General features: G+C 36.2%; 1 protein-coding gene across 1 annotated transcript in view; it reads left to right on the forward strand.

Moving 5' to 3' along the window:
• The window catches only part of LOC121856200 (MAP kinase-activating death domain protein-like), an 89132-nt gene that overhangs the window by 22732 nt on the left and 44949 nt on the right, over nt 1-21451 (forward strand). The window contains exons 11-24 of the mRNA XM_042351545.1: nt 1478-1601; nt 6148-6168; nt 8385-8499; nt 9028-9230; nt 9535-9745; nt 9966-10067; nt 10269-10385; nt 10728-10909; nt 11404-11598; nt 14841-15044; nt 16392-16520; nt 19688-19765; nt 20066-20161; nt 21010-21129. Of these exons, the coding sequence (XP_042207479.1) occupies nt 1478-1601; nt 6148-6168; nt 8385-8499; nt 9028-9230; nt 9535-9745; nt 9966-10067; nt 10269-10385; nt 10728-10909; nt 11404-11598; nt 14841-15044; nt 16392-16520; nt 19688-19765; nt 20066-20161; nt 21010-21129 (1897 nt within the window). The remainder of the gene's footprint in view (nt 1-1477; nt 1602-6147; nt 6169-8384; nt 8500-9027; nt 9231-9534; nt 9746-9965; nt 10068-10268; nt 10386-10727; nt 10910-11403; nt 11599-14840; nt 15045-16391; nt 16521-19687; nt 19766-20065; nt 20162-21009; nt 21130-21451) is intronic.

A 21451-nucleotide genomic window follows, 5' to 3' on the forward strand; every position in this document is an offset into this window, starting at 1 on the left:
CTCGCTCTTGTCTCACACCATCTTCCATGTTGTTTCCTCGTTTTCTTTGAGGTGTCTGTCCACTTTCCATTCCATACAAGTGGGAAAGATGAGAGGATGATAGGAAGGAAGAATCGCATTCACTTTTGTGGTAACTGGAACACAATATTGATCTGACACTAGCATGGTGTGGAGGTGATGAGTCTCAATTGCTGTACCTGGAAGACTTTGCATCTGTCAGTCTTATAAATGTGGAACAGATAAACATGAAATAAACATATGGAAGTTGTATGTGATTCTGTATTATGAATGTGAAATATATGGACATAACTTGAACACCATTGTGAATGTGGAAGAGATGGCCATAATATATAACAATTACTGTGCTAAATTTCCGATATTCTTGTTCCTTTATTTATATTTGTCATTGTTATTTTAATCTATCTTCCTTATTTAATATAGGTTCTTAGAGATACCCCAGTTGATATAGAGTTGTTGAGAGAAGTTTGAAGTGTAAGAATTTAGAAAACAATTAAGGTTTTGCTTTTCAAATGGAATAATGAAACACTGAGAGGGAAACTAAAACAGTTTAGGCTTTCAGAGATAGTGGACTGGAAGAGGATTGACTATATGAATATTTATAAAGCTGACCGAAAATAGCAGCAGAGGAAAGTAATTGTTTAAGACAGTCATTTTATTATCAGGAAAATGACATCTATAGAGAATGAATGAATGACAGTGAAAGATAGTTGATGATGATCCTTCATTCTGCCCATTCTACACCATGTGGGAAAAAGGCTTGGCAGATGGCATATTACGATACATTATAGTTATCCATATAAAAGTGTCTTAAGCTGCTCACATTTTAGGAGTTGTATCATAATGCTTTACTGTGTCCCATGATAGAGTATGAATTTTAAGGGGTTGTGTTTCTGTGGTTTGAGGCCTAAAAGTATCTTCTTATTCCAGCTCACAATTTACTCTGTGTAGCTAATACTCTTCCTCCACTGTTCCTTACACTTGTTATGATTAACTTGCTGCACAATATTGTATGCTATAGTAATTTTATTTATTACTGTATGAAATTTAAGTACTGTATCAGCTATTGTACTTTCATGCCTTATTGTCTAGCACTTGATGAAATATTATACAGTACTGTTTGCACATTATTAGTTATTCATGATTTAATATTGTTCATTTTCCCAGCATTCATTATTATCACTAGTTCTGCACAGTACAGTAATGATATTTATTACGTTGTACTGTATTATTCATTTTATCTGCTATTAATTAAAATCAGTATTTGTGCACATTGTTTGGACATTATATTAATAAACTAATATTACTGTGTTCATTTTATCCACTGTTTATCTTAAGTCTCATATTTGATGTGTGTTAGGTTTTAAAGCACTCATTATATTAGTAGTAATTTTGTATAGCACTCAGTATAGTTGTCATCTTTCCTGGCCTTGAGCCTCCCTCTGCGTGCCCCCATCAGGCTTCCCGACGATGTCTGGTTGGTGGACCTCGATGCCAACAAAATTACAGCACCGCCAGCCGGTGATGTAATTCCACCTCTCCCAGAACCGGAGTGCACCATCCTCAAGAATCACTTAAAACAGGTGAGAAACTGCACATTTTATACATACATTTAGCAAGTACATCTTGTTGACAAGATGATATCAGTTGTGACTGTTGTGTCACTGCATGTTATATTTTGTCTTAATTTGTGATGTTCAGGTAGAATAACTGTGGCTTAATTTGTATGGGAAGGATTTGTACTTGAGGTGGCTATAGTTGCAGCCAGATGTACCGTATATAAAAGGATGAATCATTATTGGTGCTATACTGTATATGGGAAAAGTTTGGTTTATAAAAAGAAGAATATCTTGGTCCTCTTAAGATCTTCTTTTTGTCTGTGGATAAATTATCACTGTGTTTAAACTTACAGGTCTAGTGTTACATATTATTAACCACTTCCTTACTGCATGGTTTACATCTCTACTTGACATGTACCAAAGCACTGCTAATGTATGTTAGGTCAACCAGGCAGTAAGGAAGGGTTTTAAATCTGCAGTAGTTTACAGCCAAGTTAATATTCCATCTGTTAACTTTGTCTTGCTCCCTTCCTCCCACTCCGCTCTTCTTCTTTACCTTTGGTTTACCTCACCTCACAGATACCCTAATATGATTTCTTACAGTGCAAGCAAAAGTCTTCTGCCTCATGTGCGTAATAGCTTTAGTGTCTTCTATAACAATTTAACTTTTGTATGTACCGGTAAATTTTTAAGTAAAGAATGTTTGGACGTGGGAAATATATTGTATTAGCATTAGTTCACGAGATATAATCAGACATATTGCTGTAGAGTATCACTAGTTTGCAATATGCATAAATTACAGAAGTTAAAGAATTGTATAGGAATATTGTAAGTTTTTGTTATTAAAGTACTTGTTATGGTCAGTCAAGAATCCAGTGATTGATGCATATGTCGGCAGTGTGTAGGTGGCTGTAGGTGTTGCTGGTGGCAGATGTGTGGAAAAAGTTGCCAGATTTGTAGTAAGAGAGTGACAGGATACCAAACACTGTGATGGCTTGACCCCGTATGTGCATAGAGCAGTGTTATAATAATGAATATAAAGTATGAATTTTCACATAGAGTATGCTATCACATGTACAATCTTTCACTTAATGACCATCCTCACCTCAAAGATTAAATATCTGTCATCAACAAGCACTGCCTGGAATATGTATTGAAAAATTCTGCTTTAGTTGGGTAACATGTAAGAAATAGAGTTGTTACTTGCATACACATACAAATATGCACCAAGAAACAGAGTTGCCTTAACAATAATTCAATAAAAAGACAGTTTATTTAACAAATATACAAATATGCACCAAAACACAGTTTCCACAGCAAGTATACACCAAAGGTGAAGCGTAAGCTAAATAAGAATATGAAAAGGCAGAGAAGAGGAACCATGAGGGGAATCAGTTATGATAAATAAAGGGTTATTATCTCCATTGAGGATTAATTTAGATTTTATAGTTTGTGACACAGAACTAAACAGTGTGAGTGATATTATGTGGTAAAGAAACATACAGTGATACAGTGTGAGTGATATTATATTATAAAGAAACATACAGTGGCACAGTGTAGGTGTGCCTAAAGACGAGACCCATTGGGGAAACACTGGGTGATGCTTGTCTCTTGAGGTCTTTAAGGAACGAGAAAGTGGGTCTGTCTCTCGGTGAACAAAGTGTCAATTCATGTATGGCGTTGCAGGCATACAGTAGTTAACTAAATAGAACCTGCAATGGCTTTCAGTTTAACAGAAAATCACAAAGAAACTTTCCTCATGTACTGTATTTTGTTGTGTAGCTGATGTATATAACATTTTTGATACTGGTATATAAAAGTTTCATGTTGTAAGTCTTGGCAGTGTACAGTAGTGTTGCTGTGTTGTGTCTGGTGTTTTTTGGTGTTGCTGGCTCACTGTTTTGATTCTTGTAAGTTTTGCAAGATTTTTGGAGGAGCTTTAGGTGTTTATAAGAAAAAAAGTTGATTTAGATTGCCAAAAATTTTGGCTTGTGAATTTAGTGTGACATCTGTATGGTGTAAATGCTCTGTGGAAGTATTTATTTAACATCGTCTGAGATTCTTATGGGCATGTGCTGGACACTGGTGTGTTGCAATATGTGAAGAGAACTGTACTTTACACAAATCTGAGTAACAAATGACATACAAAAGCTAACCTTCTGCATTCATTTGGTGTACTGTACTCTGTTGAGTGTTAACTTACCTATAATGAATGTAATCATAAGAGCATGATTTACTGGGAAATATATAAAAATGTATAATATTGAGAACATAAGGACATAGATAATTCAATCATATAAAGTAGATGTTTCAATATATTTTTTAGTGTTTTAATTTTGCTGTTATGAGTGAGTGTGTGAGTGTGTGAACATCTTGTGATGGCTGTATACTTCTCTTTCCTCTGCCACCCGCCCGTGGGTTGTCAGATCCATGGCCTCTACCAGACTAACTGGTACTCAAAATTTCATCAACTAACTGTTGAAGCTGGGGTAGGATTACTTCCATATCTAGTGTCTCCCTTCTTACTTTTTTGTCTGTGCAATATTCCATCCATTATTTAACCTTTCTAAACTTCCTTATGGCTTTTGAAGAATCTTAATGCTCCTGAGGATGACTTTTCATCACGTCTGTGTGAATTTGAAATCCTCAAGTGATGTTGTGGCTGTAAACATTATCTTCTGTCTCGGCTGTCTACTTCCTGCGTGTACTGTCTCTCTCTCTGTCTCCCGTATATCTCCACTCGTAGAGGTGTTTTATCACTTCTCTGTGTACCCCCCTAGTGCAGGCGTACTCTTGCTCTCTCTGTCTCCCCGTATATCCTCATTAGTTAAAGTGTATTAACACTTCTCTGTGTACTCCCACTGGCCTAAGTGTGTCTCTCTTTATCTCCCGTTTATCACAGCTAGTAGAGGTGTATTCTCACTTCTCTGTGTACCCACACTAGCTCAGGTGAACTATCTATGTCTCTCTGTTTCCTGTGTCCCCACTAGTAGAAGTGTATTACCACTTCACTGTGTACTTCCACTAGCCCAGGTGTGCTCTCACTGCCCTGTTCTCCCACCACTACGGGGATACTTATGTGTACTGTACTAGTCTCTCTTGTGTTCCTCTTCTACTACAGGTATATTTAACTCTTTGAATAATGTACTGTACTGTTATCCCACTACTGTACACACACACACACATTATACCTATACTTGGGCTTACACAGCCTCATGGGTACCTTGAGAGATACATTATACCTTTACCATGCACCTCAGGATCAGGTTACCATTGCCCATAAGGTAGACAATTAAGTCTATCTTATTTATTGGGAATTGCATTGACTTCAGATTTTGATGAAGACAGAGCTAGTTCCACTACCCCCATAACTGATCAATCACACCCTAATTTAACTGCAGAAAATAAAATATTAATGTAGATATATTTACAATTCTTGATACATAATCTACCTGCTTTCACTTTAATCCAGACAATTAGAGATTTGCTTCTGTGGTGTTCTGAGGGCTGTAGGTCAAGTGAGCACCAGTTTGAGTAGGAGTTATACTTACCTAACCTAACTTAACCTAACCTAATCAGATCAATAGGTTTTATTTCTTTGGGTCTTAGCAGGATTGGAGCCCATTTGATCTGTAACCTTTGAATTACCATAGAAGGGATCTACACTATTATTACACCTTCATTAGTAGAGGTGTAGGCTTCTGTTTCCCCTACATTCACTCGCCCGCTCTGTGGTATCAGTGCGCATGCTCCAACTTTTGTCTTTATGATGATTCTGTCCTTAGCGCAAGAAAATGAATGGGATGATCTTTGTCAAACTTTCATGGCTTTATTTAGTCTAGGTATCATAGTTATGGTTGAAGGTTGCATGTCATATTGATAAGACTCATGCGTTTAAAGGAGAACATTCTGTTTTCAGTTACTGTATTGTATTTAACTTACAATGGTTTGAAGATTTTGACTTGTGCAGTTCCCTGTGGCTAAGAATGAGCTGGCCACCCTGGGTCTAAATTGATGTACATCTTGCATGTGTACACATCTTAGGCTGTTTCATGGTACTTCGCACGTCTTCCTTTGTGTCTAAGGATATATTATATCTGTGTTCTCTTTAAATATTTAATATAAATATTGTATTCTGTAATGGTATTTAGGGTTATTCCAGATTTTTAGATGTAAATTAAGTACTACACCTTTTGTTTGGGTCAGTAATACAAGATTCTGTTTTAGTGAAAATCAATAAGTCAACATTTATCAAAAGGGATTTAAAAATGAGATACTTAATAATGAACAATAACTTAGTAAATACAGTACAGTTATAAATAGTACCTGCTTATCTAAAGAAGGGGGAGAGAGGGATTAGTAACCAACGTTAAATAATAATAATACAGTATTGTGTAAGATGTCAAGTTAGACCATTACTCTACTGGGGAGTAGTTGTTGTGTTCCATCTTTATCCTCCCCCCTCCCCTGTGACTCTCCCATGATCCCTTAAACCATCTCATTTACTGTATTCACTGTTTTTTTCTTTCTCCTGTTCCTTCCCAATGTTTCCATGCCGCTCCGCCTACAGGCTATAAAATCTATGGATGAGGTTTGTCAAGCGTGGTTGACATGTAGTACACAAGTTTAATCAGTTTTTAGTGAGCTGTTGCTGTTTTGCTGCCTTATGAAGGAGAGTCTTGCTTGAGATGTATTACTTGTTTCAATTCTTTCTTCACATACAGTACAGTACATATATAGCCTTAACAGTGATGCTGGTGAACTTATTTGACTACAGTATTTATTCTGGACAAAGGTGTCAGGCCTGTGTGCCCAGATCATCTTACCATTTTGAGTTTGTCTTAAGACTATACAGTAATTATGAAAACACTGTAATTTATCTCAAAACGTTAAAAATAACCAATGTGTCAACTTTCTCCAAGCAATAGTCTCCTTGTTACACTTTTGTCAGAACCTCTGTACCCAACCACATACTGTACTGGATACACAACAACATTCAGTTCAGTAATTGTCCAATAAATTAATAATATAATACATTTATAAAACCTTTTATAATTTTTTTGACAATTACTAATATATGTGGGTGTGACATTGGATGAGTCTTAATAGACCCATTCATATCAAGAGATGAAGGCAATGGCTGCTACCAGAATTGTGCATAGTTGTTCAATAAATTTTACTGACTTCAAACAGAGCCATTACTGTAATGTGTTTTACCATTGTTGTGATAAATGATTGGGCCTATTAACTGAAATATTCAAAAGTTAGGGTTGATGCCACTTGCACGATGTCTCAGCCGTAGCCTGTTTCAGATTTTCGTAGATTTGGTGACAGCTTTCTTTTGTACAAAGAAATCATCTGGACGATTTTAGAATACTGAATCTTGATCATGGAATTCAAACAGATGATGTGTCTTCATCTCATAAAGATGTGGATAAGATAGTTTGTGTTCCATATGTAATTACTGTAATTAAGTAGTTAATTATAAGAAACCAACTAGAAAATACAGTACAGAAATTAGAAATTTCCCTTTAGGACTAGTTATGAATGTTACTTATCATAAATCTACAGAAATCATCATACTGACTTCTGCATTGAAAAATAAAGCTTCACATGTGAGCAGCTAAAGCTCTGTGTTATTGTGGACTGGATTCTCTCAACCTATGGAGACACTCTTGTAATATTCATGTAAGGATTTTAAAGCTAACTGAGTAATCCTTCACTGTATATTACTTCAATATTTGCTCTACAGTATTAGATCAGGGGTGAGGGAGTTGAACAAGCATGAACTGGTAAGCAAAAAGCACACTGATGTATACCATATTTATAGTGTATGTATATATATGTATTCTCCTTCCTATTTGCATTTTGGGGTGCAGTTTCAGTTATAAGAAAGTGCATGAATGCATGAGCTGACTATCAACAAAGCAATTACGATATATGTAGGTCTGCCAGATGCTGTTCGCTCTACATCTGTCAGGCTTGTACAGTACTTTGTGCCGGTTATCACTAGACAGTCAAGGAAGGAATTCTTAACTTGTTACTTTCACCCTAATCAACACACTGCCCCAAGATACCCATTTTTTTTTAAAGTCTATTATACTGGTCCATTAAATTTTCAACTCCAAGACTGTATAAAGTTTAATAAATTACATCACTGTTATTATAAACTCCGAAAGCCAATAAACCCCCGTTGTTTGAGATACACTCCTTTATAACTCCCAGCTTAAGTAAAGTTTACCCATTTAGCTTGATATTTATAATCTCTCAGCTCACTTACCTGCCAGTGCAGTATTTTTTCTTTTTTACTGCAGAAAGTTTTATTGTCAGTTCAGCAAATTTTTAGAATTTATGAGAAAAGAATTTCTGCTCTGTGATCTTTTATTTTTATCAATTGTTGGAGTACAGTATATAAAGACTGGTTTTAAAATGGAGATGAAATGTGAATCGGTAAACATATAATAATTACTGATATATTTTATGCATAAGTAAGTAGTAGACAACCCAAAGAGCTTGAGATCGAAGCTTCCGTCCATGGTTCATTCACATTGGAAATTTTTTAAGCATGAGCTTGAATGTTGGAGAGATGGCAGATTAATGTTTTATTATATTCTGATGTTTAAATGCAGTATATGTTATCTCTGGGCCTTTTAAATATGTGTTTATTAGCAATGCTAGTCCTTGTACCCAAACCAAAAATTCTCTTCAGATTAATTTCAAATGGAAGTGAGAATACAGTGTCTTTGTCAGTCTCGACTTTGTGTTCCTGTAATACTAATGTGGTATATCCCTTCCCTTTGGCACCAGGCTCTTGCTAGCATGTCTCCTCAGCCGCCTCCACCCCGGAGCATGGAGGAGATGCAGAGGGAGAAGGCCCAACACCACCAGTCCCTGGCCACACACTACAACCCCTTTATATATGGTCAGTTTTATACTCCTCAACACAGAGAAAGTTGTAAGTGCTTCTTGGATCACATGAAGATTAGGCACCCCAGATTGTTTCACCTGAATATTAACCACAAATAGCTAACTCAACCCAATTCAATCTAATCTAATCTAACTTCACTAAATTTAACTAGCTTAGCCTAACCTACCCACCTCTGCCCTACCTATCTTACATTACTTTAACATAAGCTACCTTAACCTAACCAAATCCCCAGGTAACATGAAGGTGGTTAAGCTTCAGATGAAATACAGTTGGGTGTTAATCATCAGGTGATCCATTTTCTGTATGTATAAATGGGCACTGTCCTAGATCAATGGTGATAATGGTGGTAGGTCATGGTAGGTGGTGATAGATGATGGTAATGGTGGTGATAGGTGATTTTTATCCCTTTCTGTAGTTGTCAGCGGTGTGTATGGTCAGTAGCTCGGAGATAATCATGAAACACAGTGCCGACCCGATGTCTATTACGCGTTCTGTATAATATACGTATGATTTTTATTTTAGGTAATGATGTGGACTCGGTTGACATTGCCACAAGAGTTGCAATGGTACGGTTCTTCAACTCGCAAAACATTCTCGCCAATTTCACGGAACATACCCGCACTCTCCGTCTGTACCCTAGACCTGTGGTGGCTTTCCAGATTAATTCCTTCCTCAGGTCCAGACCCAGAGCCACACCTTTCCTCAATATGTTTGCACGCACACAGGTGGGTTCATTGTTTTCTTGATGATACTACTTCTCTTACACATGAAATAAGGTAAATATTTAGATTCAAGAAAAAGAGAGAGAGAGAGATTAGAGAAAAGAAAGTGATTTAGCAAAGAATAACAAGAAAAAGCTTGAAATAATACAAAAATATGCATTATGTGAAAGGGATTATCATAGAACAAATTGGTTACATAACTAAGAAGTATTGAATGATAGTGATTGAAGGGGGAGTGTGTTTCTGCTCTTGTTTCCTGTCACCTGTCACCTTGTCATCTTGCATCATAATGTTTTCTTTCTCACAGGCAGTAGAATTTCTGGCAGAGTGGTCCATAACACCTTCAAATATGGCCTTTCTGAGAGTGAACACCGGAGTCTTTGATCCTACACTAATAGGTGACAAAAGCAAGTGGTACGCCCATACCCTAGACCCAATGGGGTTCAGGGTGTGGCAGGAAGGCAGCTCTCTCGGTGCAACACTGAGAGCTAGCACACAGATTGATAATCCACCCACAGGTATATGTTGTTCCAGCTCCTCAGGTTTTTAAATAAGTCACCAGTTTGTTTTTCATTTTTATAAATAATTTTTTGTATAATTGTTAATATCTCTTCATTATTGTTAATATCTCTTCATTATTGTTAATATCTCTTCATTATTGTTAATATCTCTTCATTATTCTTAATATCTCTTCATTATTGTTAATATATCTTCGTTATATATTGTTGGGTGTTTCAGATGAGAGTGGCAGTGACTCTGAGGGTGGAGAGAGCACCAGCAGCTCCTACTCTTCTCTCAGTGACTTTGTGTCGGAGATGCAGTCCTCTGACCTCTCCCCAGGTACTTTCTTCTCACTGAAAATTGATTTAAGAAAATACTCTCCAAATAATTTCTAAATTTGTATACTTCTTCCATAGACTGGGTTTGTAGAGTGACATACAGTTTATTGCACCTTACAAAACAGTATTACTGTATTGGCTTACAGTAACTGAGAATCGGTAAATTTTCAATAATATAATCTTTGTATATTTTATCTTTCAGGATGTGGAGCAGCGACAGAAAAAGAGAAGGCAACACTATCCTCAGGGCTTGACCCTCGATTAATCTTTCACCCTCCCTCTTCTCTTCAGCTCCCAGGGGCCGCCTCTTCAGATTCGGGTAAGCTACTTTTTAAACTATGCCTATTTGTTCTCTGATAAAAATAGGTAGATGTACAGTATATACAGTTTGTTTCTTCCTTCACCCTAAAATTCAGAGAGACATAATAGGATCAGTTGATGTTGGAGTTGATTATGAGTTCATTAACTGCTGTGTGATTGCAATTCTCAGTGTAATTAATAATTTTCTTATATTCTGAAGTACTGCATTAGTTTACCCCTTTCTAAATTACTTATAATGATGAGATGGCTTATTCTCCATATTGAAATTTGTTAAGCATATGCAGAATGCATTATGTATTTGTATACAAAAAGAATAATGTTTTCTTTCTTCACTCTCAAGCAGCGCTGAGTCATGCTGGTTCCATGTCGAACTCCTCGTCCCCCTCCTCGCTGTCTTCTACTGACCAGAGAGATGATGATGAAGAAGAAACTGGAGAAGGTGTGATGAGGCTAGAAGATGCTGATAACCTTATAGCACCCACACCCATGTTACATCCATTACCTCTCCGAACAGAAGCACTGGTAATGGCCTTCACTTTTTATAAATTCTTAATTATGTTTTATCTAGAATTTTATTATTGTGTGCACATATTTTATTGTCTCAAGGAAAACACTAATGTACGTACAGTAATTTTTATTTATACCTCCACCATAGGCTGAGGGCATTAAGCATTTTTTCTACTTGTTCATCGATCCATCCATCTGTAAATCTTGTCTCACGCTGGGGTGCTCACTGTGTGAAGGCAGCTCTTACTTGTTTTTTCTCTTTTCTGGTGTAGTCCTTCTCTCCCACAGTTGACTGACAGAGGCACAGGATATAATATTATTGCATCTTTTGACCAACCTTCATAACACTTTTTATACTCTTAACACACTACAGCATTGTTCTCATTATATAAAAGTTACCTACATTGTTCATTTTGGTTTTTGTTGTATTTTCATTTGGTGAAGTAACAGATATCATAACATGAAGAAAATGTTCAGTTACAAACATTATTCTGTATCCTAAATTTCAGGAAAAAAATGACGAGGTCTTCACACCAGAGAGCGACTCGGCAACAACGACGCCTAAGACAGTGGTGAGCAATAACCAATCTCCACTTCCCCATGTAAGCCCCACCCCCTCTGTCAGTAGCGATGCCTCCATAGCAACCTCCTCCTCTGAACGCGACAGACCCACCACTCCACGCCCTAGGACATTCTCTAAGGGGGTGAGTCGAGGAGGGGTGAAATGGTTTGGATGGAGTTGTGTCATGACATGCCTGATACTAAACATTTTTACCAAATATTACATAATGCTACAACCAGATACATAATTACAGTTACCTTTTGAGCATATAAATGGCTTATGCATTTTGTATGGCATCAGAGTTTTTGCAAAGCAGGAAAATATTTTTGAAATTTATAAAGAAGCTTTTAACTGCCGCGGGTTTTTAAACACTGACAAAAGTATTTTAGTTAATTTTGTAATTAATGCTAAGAATATATGAAATAATTTCTTGGTCACTCAGAATTTTTTTTACATGTGATCCAAAATTTTATATATTGTATGCAGAATACAAATATTTATGAAGTGGAGTTGACTTTTTTTTTTATGCAGTCTTGGTTAATTGGCTAAATTTGTAATTTAAATGAGCATTTCAACTGATATAATGGTCTTAATGGAATGATTCACTGCACTAGAAGAATTATCTGAGAGTGCTGTACATATAAACGTTTCCATCATCATAGTAAATAATGTATTTGTGGTACAGTACAGTTGTTTAATATTTTGATATGCCCTAAAACATATAATCTTATTTCCAAATATCACAATTGTTTATCTCTGATATCATAGTACTATATTACTCCTTTGTGATTTGATAAATTTTCTTTTATCATTTATGATTTACAAGATGCAGCCAATATCCCATCAGGTCTTCAACCCAGGACAACAAGATGTGGGTCACAGGTAATACTGAATTGACCACCAGCTAGTAACAACCCACTTCTGGCCTATGGTAACTTTTCACTGCTACAGTGGTATCAGTGTAAAGCTTTCCCAAGCTAGACATAACTTTTATTAGCTGTTAACTCATAGGGTATCACTTGCAATTCATGTTTTACATTTCCAGATCAAGACTTGATGGAGGATATTGGTTACATTGATGTATGATGATACCTAGTGCATATCTATTTGATTTACGTAATGCTTGGGACAGAGGAACTTTTCTACAACAGTTGGACCTCTCTAATCTGATGTACTTTTGGGGTAACTCATATTTTAGATGATATTTAAAAAGAATTAAAGTTGTCTGTTGTAGAAATTAGGGCTTAGTGAAGGTTATTAATTAACTCTGGCAGTTGAAATACAAGAATTAAAAAAGAAAACACAATTTTAAAACAAATATCACCAGTGTCATGCTAACCAACTAAATGATACATGTAAAAGTGCCTGAAAAAATAGATACAATTAAATGACTAAAACCCACTACCTTATTCTGTACAGTAATTGGTTAAGGAGGTAAGGTTTGTTTTATCATATATCCTTCAAGAGATACAAGGACAGTCTGCAAGGAATAGTAAATGTTGATGAGCTAATAGTGTTATATGTTCCCTTGAAGTGACCTCTTCTGATACAATAGCCTCAAAAACTCCTTGAATCAGGGCCAGATATTTCTTTACATTTGGGAAGAGGTATGTTATTATACCAAGAATATACCAAGGGCAACAAAATTCATGAGTGGGTTGTACCATATATAAAGACGTTTCCCAAATGTTGAGCCTCAATGGGAATACATTTACACTGGATGTAAACTTAATTTTTTATAAACCTGCTCTGATTGGATGCAAATAGTGAGTCATTGTTGAAATTTAGAATTCATGGGAAATCAGGAGATTGTCATGGAGGGGGGGGGGGTGCTAGCTGGCTGTATGCTGGATATTCTTTCCATAATCTGCCAGTTTTGTATGATATTAAAATTAGTCTTTAATTCTTTACCTGACACAAGCAACACTACTCCATCCTTTTATATTTTCTTCAACACAAGTGTATCAGTACCTCACCAATGTTTCTCCATCACCTCTCCGAGACTGACTCCTTCAAAAAGATGTCGCCATTAACCTCTTTTATGCATCCTAGGCAGTTCAGTATTATTCCAATAATTGTAACAAAGTCCTGAAAATTATCCCATTTAGTATTCCAATACATGACAAAACTATAGCATCAGTTCGTCCCACCTCTAGCAGTGTTCTCTAGTACACCTTCTGTGCTTTCATAACTCAATAATCTTCCTGTAAATCTCCATCACTACTACAGCACTTATCCAACACTTTTACCATCTGTTTAATACATCCCCCAAATTCTTTCATTATTACTCTGCCAACATATAGACACTTGTGGGTTTTTCAGTACATTGTTAAAGTGTCAATTTATTACTTCTTTAACACTGATATTTCTGGAACCTTCAAGTATTTCAATTCATCAGTACCACTAAAATTCCTTCTCATCATATCAGCACTTCTCTACCAAACCTCCAATGGCTTTCAATGCATTTCCACTTTTTTAATATTTCTCCTTTGGCAGCTCCAGTAACACTATGGATATCTGGCAACTGCAGTTCACATAGCCCACAAACACATATTTATCATTGGCAGGTGTCCTCTACTTCAGTGTTAATCTGAGGGCTCAACAGCTCTGCAAAGTTGCCTATACTTTGCTCTCTCCTATTTCCAGTACTTCAGCTGTTTTTCAACATTCTGTAGCAGTCTGTCATTTGTCCTCCAGGACATCAATGTTTCTCTGTAGAGTAAGACTTTTTAAATGTGGTGTACTGTATCCTTTTAATGTGATTTAACCCCAAGTCACTGTGAGGTGAAGGCTTCACTTTGTTTACTGCATATACAAGTTGAGAACATGGGGATGTGTGTGGAGTAATTCTCCTTGCTGTTTGAACTCACCTCCTGTTGCTTTCCGTGGTTATTTTCTCTACTATTCCTCTTATTTCCCTCTTTCTTTGACGCTTCTGTATCTCATGACCTAACCCACTTAAATGTGGGAGAAAATAATGATAATAGATAGATGTACAGTATAGATAATCATGATAAAAGCAGATTTTGCTCTGAATGTATTGGAAGAAAGTACTGTTAACACCATCATGCCCAAGTCACCACCAGGAAGGGGTGGGCATCTGTCTAGTGTGTGCTCAAAATAGTTGGCATCAGATTAGTAAAGGATAGCTGTGTATTTTTGCACCCAAGATTAGTTTATATTTTGAACTTTCCTCTTTTTTTTTTTTTTTTTTTTTTGCATTTTTCTTTGTAAACATTGAAATTATTTGCAAGTACTGTACATGCTTCTTGGAATTTGATTATAACCCTTAATGCATGACTCATTCTCCTCTGGCCTTCATACAGTAAATTAATGCATTGTATATGTTAATGTCTGCTTGCAACTTATTTCTAACTGCTTCAGGCTAGTCCAACGCCTCAGAAGCAGAGCTCATTCAGCAGTATGTTAGCCCGAGCATCCAGTCTTGGGTCTGGGAGCTCAGGGGGAGGACCAACAAGACAGTGCTCCCAAAACTCTCTTTTGGATCAGTTTACCTCCTCTGCCAAGGAGCTGATTAAAGAAAAACAGAACTCACAAGAGGGATCATTCCTGTCACAGGTAGACAAGGTATGGAAACAAATTCTAATAGTCTAAAACTAACTATTTGATTTTGTCACAACTTAGAGAAATTTTATACTCGAATGAAAAAAAGGAATTTCGTTTATGAAATGAAACCAATTTTTTTGCATTCAAGACAGTTTGGTGTGATATTTACTGTACAGAACAACAGAGTGAGATGCAGGATTAAGAGAGCTATGAACAGTGTATTAACTCAGGTACTAAGTAATATCAGTTGATGAAAAAGGAAAACAGAACGACTCATTCACCTTAAACAAGTTATGTCATTTTTACTTTATCTCCCTATATTATGTGTGTACATCGTGTACTGAAACACTGTACCCTACTGGTATTTCCTTAATTTTCATATTAGTTATAACAAGATATTACCCAGACCTTAGATCAATATTCTCCTCACAGTTGATGAACATTTTTCTCCAGGGTACACATTTTCAAAAGTTAATACGGTAAATTATTCCTTATTAATAAATATGGAATAAAACTCTACAATTTACCGCGTGAAATAACATCCTTAAATAGAATCTTAATTACATTGAGACTATATCTTAACTTTATACATTCATTTACTTCTATACATTGTCAGGTAACATTCTCGGTGTAATGTTGTGTATTAACTTAAGATATCAAGTTAAGTTCATTCTACATTTTCACTTTTGAGGAACTTTTATCATACATATCTCTGAGAATGTGGACCCTGACTTGTGCATCAGTGAGTGAGATGGTCTGTGGAAAATACAAAAATATTAGCGTGTAAAGTGTAGGAGTGTTGGTAAAGGAGAACATTCACTTGATTAAATTTCTGGTAAATGTATGATCATGTTTTGCTGTGTATTGTTGCTTGAGGCATAAGTTATTTTATTGTGCTACTGTTGTCTGTGTCTGCTTAGTTATAAGATTTTTTCGCTCATATTGACGATGATGTTCATGGTGATTTTTTGACAGGTTTTTTGCTGTTCAACTTTTATCTTTTTTTTTAAAACATTTCACCCTTTATAATTATTAAGGTCAAGAGGAACACTGTCTGAGTTTTTGGTTCAATTAACTGAATATGTATGTGTGTGTGTGTGTGTGTTTAAAGTAGTTTTTAAAATTGATTAAATTTTATATGAGTCAGATTATCTTTCAGCAATAAATGTAGTAAATTATGCATCACTTTATGCTAACTGTTACACTGGGCAAGTTTAGACAATAGTAACACAAGTATAACACTGGGAATAGTTTTCAGTATTGACATTAATAGACGTTACTAGAAGTCACAGTAATTTGTGTATTTCCTCTCATGTTAACACGCACACTACTTTGTTGGCACTGAGGAGCACTAAACTTGTTCCACAGTTAACGGAACAGTTCCGTAGTCAAGTGACGGAACGTCTAGAGGTAGTGAAGCAGAGTAGTGGTGAGGAAGGGTCGCTACTCAACCAGATGGATAAGGTACCACGCTCCCAGCTGATGCTTAGAAATGTTGTTAGTTTCATCATGTGGTGGTGTTGGTGTTGCATGGTTTATTATTCTCACCAGTGTTTCCTCTCACTCATCATCGCCTCAGTCACACCCTCCCTCTTATGACTTGTTCCTGCACCAAGTTGTTGCTGCCCCAGTATTGTAGCAGTTTATCATTAGATGTTCCACGTGCACTTTTGTCTGCATATTATTGTACAGGAAACATATTATTTGCATGACTGATACTCCCATAATATTAGCTGAACTTTCTCTCTCTCCTTCACTTGTTTAGGTAGAAACGTCATTCATTTTGAATTATGTTTTAAATTTCAAAAGGTTTGTGAAATATAATTTACCCTCACACAAAATTATTTAATTTTTTTATATGGACTATGAGTGTACTGTATATGATATGATTGCTCCTCTAATTAGATTGTATTGCAGTGAAAACCTTTGTTAGTTAATATATACGTGGCACAATTTATATATATACTTCCAAACAAATATGAATTTTTACCCAATGGTTAATAGTGATAGTGACCCCCCCTTCACTGCTCATGCAACAAAGATTAATTGATTCTATAAGATTTGAACTTGTCCTTCAATATTGTAAGTGAATGTTATGTGAAATCTTTGCATGACTGGTACTGATATTTTTGTCTTGTATGTGACAGCATTATTTATCTTTTTTTCTCAAGCAACATTTAATCATTTGTATTTCCTAATGATTACTTGTGATTTTACTTGAGATTTAACATTACAGAAGAGTATGTATGATTTTTCTGGGACTTTTATTAGTGCTGCTGTGTTGTTTAGGTTGTTCAGTTAATACAATAGTTTACAAGTCATTTATACGGATTAAATTGTTCCATTGTGGGTTTTTTCTAATGATATAATTTTTTTTTTGTCTTGAGTAGAAAAACATTGTGTGATAAAAATAATTGGCAAAATATGTCATGGTTTAGGTACATCTGAAGGGAGTAGAGATATATAATAAACCTGGTTCTTTGGCATTAGTTTGAAGAGTTGTCATAAGCTACTGTTACAATGAGGCTCAGATCAATATTTGTGTCCCATCTCATTCATCAGTTTGTGTCCATTATCTTCTCTCCGTTACTTAGGTGTTTACTGTGGGTAGTTTATTATGGTCCTCCAACTAGTCGAAAGAATAGTGGAGAGTGTTAGGACGACCCAAAGCTAGTTAAGTGATATTCGTGGCTATTTAAAGTTAAGGGTAATCAAAAGTGTACTCCATTATAAGTAGTTAGTTCTATTACAGTATACTTATCATTATTATTTGTAAGTTACTTTTGGAGTATAATTTTGTCCCCTGGTGGCATATACAGTACACCTCAGTGATGTAGACAACAGTAGTGTCATCAGCATTAATAGGTTTAGATTATGTTAGGAGCAAAAATAAAGGGAAAAACCCCTATTAACTCACTCACCAGTTCCCAGAGTCCATTAAGATGTCAACATATATTTGTGTTTCATCTGGTAGATAGTTTAGTGTACTGGTCAGGAGTGTGTAGTTATTCATTGATGTGTTTAGTGAGAGTCCCTGGGCTAGTAGAAGGGGAGCGAAGGGTTACTAAACACAGTGGTGGTACAGTATAGCATAAACTGTACATAGAGAAGTAGTTTGTATTCGGCTATAGAAGAACTATGGGAAAATTTGACATATACATGTTTATCAGTAATGAGTTTCAGGCATAAGATTTAAAATTAGGAATCTCTTGTAATGAATGTTTTATGTGAGTGTTTTTTGTGGTTGAGTTACCTCGATGTTTTGTCATTACTGTACATTTATGAATCATCAAGGATTTATTCTCTATAATAACACAAACATCATATTACAAATTATCTCAACCCAGAGAATGTAGAGAATCCAAAAATTTACATAGTATTCAATACTGTTCCCCAAAGATTTACCAAACATGTGTTTTTCCACAAGAAGACAAATTTATTTTTCCTTGGGAAGAATAAAGGAATAAAACTACATTTTCTTTGCCCATAAGTGGAAATTATTTTTAAAATACTTTAGTGTTAGCATGTCTGCAGTATGCATGGACATCAACAAAGTTCTTAGCTAGCAGAGCTATTGTTGCCTTTGCTTCCATCAGATGTGTCAGGTAGACGCTTGTGTTACATTTGATATTTATATGGCAGTTCATCATATTTTTGAAAGCTTATAAGTGCAGTATTAACGATGTCTGACACAGTAACATGCACAGTAATTTAAGAAAAAGTTCCTTGTTATGTTTTCTTGTTGGGGATACAGAGGGAAGGGCTTGGGTAAATATTATTATATTGTGCATTGTGTCAACTTTCTCTCAGAAATTATTGTGTTCAGAAAGTTATGTAATCATCCCCCCCCCCACACACACATACATACATACATACATACATACATACATACATACTGTACATACTGTACATACATACATACATACATACATACATACATACATACATACATACATACATACATACATACATACACACACACACACACACACACACACAGACACACACACACACACACACTTGTTTATGAATAGATTTAACAACAATAGTTGGCTGAGCTCTCTCTGTGCTTTGTATTCATTAAAAAAATAAAGATGTTCTTATAGATACACTCAGACACACATTCACTCACATATTTTACATAAATATACAAATACACTGTATCAGTCCCCTTCCACCTTTTGGGCAGCAGAAGAGTATAGCTAGGTACTGTATAAGATAATGAAGGCAAAAATTCCCATGTTTGTAAAAATATGATATGCAGGTTTATTGACTTGTGTTTCTATGCACTTTTATGTTTATTTTTATTATTGTATGAGCTTGTGTATAGTATCCTCTTGGTGTGACCTTGTACTGTACTTTATTATTTACCTATGATACTTTTACACATCTAAGAAAACTATTTTGTCTTCACCTCTACTTCTGAGTGACACTTGCTACTGTTCTTTGTAACTTTTACTTGTACTGTACGGTACGGGAGACCCTCACAACTAGCCGCTGCTGTGCTGTACAGTGTGTAATGGAGCGACCCTCTCTCAATATGACCGTGGCATAAGTTAGCTCATATGCCTTTCATATTTGAGGATCTCCCTGGATCAGCTGGTAGTGGGTAGGTGGGAGGTGTCAACCCATTGGTGTTGTGACCTGTGTGTGTCCTGTTGCAGTCCAACCCTGAGGCAAGTGGCCAACCGCAAAAGGAAAGGCAAGATGAGGCTCCTTCTTTCTCCAGTTTGGCTGACCAGGTACTGCCCACCTCTAGGTCAATGATCATTTTGGGCCTCCAACTTGTCAGCAACATGGAGCTTATGGCTTAGGTTGCATGTTGCATGCTTGTTTGCATGTTCTTGTTGCTATCTTTTGTTGATAACTATTTATGGTTCTAAGATTAAAGTTCCTATTCAAAGATTGTCTATATACTACATAGTAACGTTTTATAATACAACAAAGCTCAATATGAGATGTGTTATAGTTAAAGCCGTAATAGTCAAATTTCTGTAGATAGCTCTTGTCCAATTGATAGTATGGAGTATATGATCTAACAGCTGACAGTGCAGGCGAAGCGGGCAGCTGGAGAAGCCTCAAAATCTGTGTCAGTAGCCAGCAAGCAAGCCATGGAAGCCAGTAAACAGGCACAGCAGGTGAGCCTTTTATTTTCGTTCTGTATCTTACTTGATTTATTTGAAACATGTTTTTATTTCTTAGTCACTTCCCCCTGGCTTGATGGTTATCTCAGCATGAAGGGAAAATTCAGAATGACAAAACATGGAAACATAAAATTAAAATAAAACAGAAAGTACAATACAATACTGTTCTTACAATAAAGTCTGTGGTTGTAACCAGCCACATTTTACTTACTGTATTATTGTATTAAGTAAGATTAAACTCCTTCCATCTTCATTAAAATTACATAATTCTTTCTTTAATATCACCACTAGATTCCCATTCAGAAAGGCTTTAGTCACTGTACAGGGCTCAGCTTATGCTCAACACTTGACAGTACTTACACTGGCATAACTGGCACTCCCAACCTCACACAATGGGTATACCAAACATTTTGAGGGTAACAGGGAAGGGTGCTTGTCTAGCTGATATAAATGATTGGTAGCAGAGAGCCATGGGAAATAACAAGATTTCACAGTGGATCGTCTCTCATGGTGTGTGTGTATGTGTGTTTTGGCAGGCAGTAATGTCAGAGTTGGGAACAATGTAAAATGAATTTGAAACCATTTTAGGACAAACATCAGACTCCTGTTAAGAGTCTTATAGGGTCAACCACTTCGTGCACAATATTACGTCTTCCTTTGATATTCATGCTCTTTATGTTATGTAAATTTTCCTTTATTAAATGTAATTTATATAAAAAGATTATTACCAATGCATGTTGCACTCACATTCACCAAACTTCACTTCACTTTGTTTATCAACTTACAGCATTCTTAATGTTCTCTACTGTGGAATCTAATGGTGCCTTTTCCTTAACATACAGGCTAGCAAATCAACATTTGAAGATTTATCATTCATGGGGAAACACACTTTTGGAGACTTCACCAAGACAGCAAGAGAGGCAGCCAAGAAGGGTAGCATTTTCTCCAAGGTCAGCCTCAAGGTGAGAGGGACAACCACTATAACAGGACCCCGTGGGAAGTTCCCTCACTATTACTTGAGGCATGGGATCGTTGTACAATAGCAGCGCCTATAACATCCTTAATGCTTTGATTCCCAATTGACACATGTAGAAGTTACAAAATGTCATCGGCATGTGGCATCAATGAACTATCAGTATATTGTAGGTCCCTCCTGTAGTAATCATGTCATAGGCTAGTAGAGATGTGTAACCCCAACATCTAAAGGCATTTACTGTATATGTGACAGGCCACTTGAGGCAATGGCCAGTTGATACAATGAGGAGTCAGGAAAATCACAAGTAC

The sequence above is a fragment of the Homarus americanus genome, unplaced genomic scaffold (genome assembly GCF_018991925.1).
Source record: "Homarus americanus isolate GMGI-L3 unplaced genomic scaffold, GMGI_Hamer_2.0 scaffold48016, whole genome shotgun sequence".
NCBI lineage: Eukaryota > Metazoa > Arthropoda > Malacostraca > Decapoda > Nephropidae > Homarus > Homarus americanus.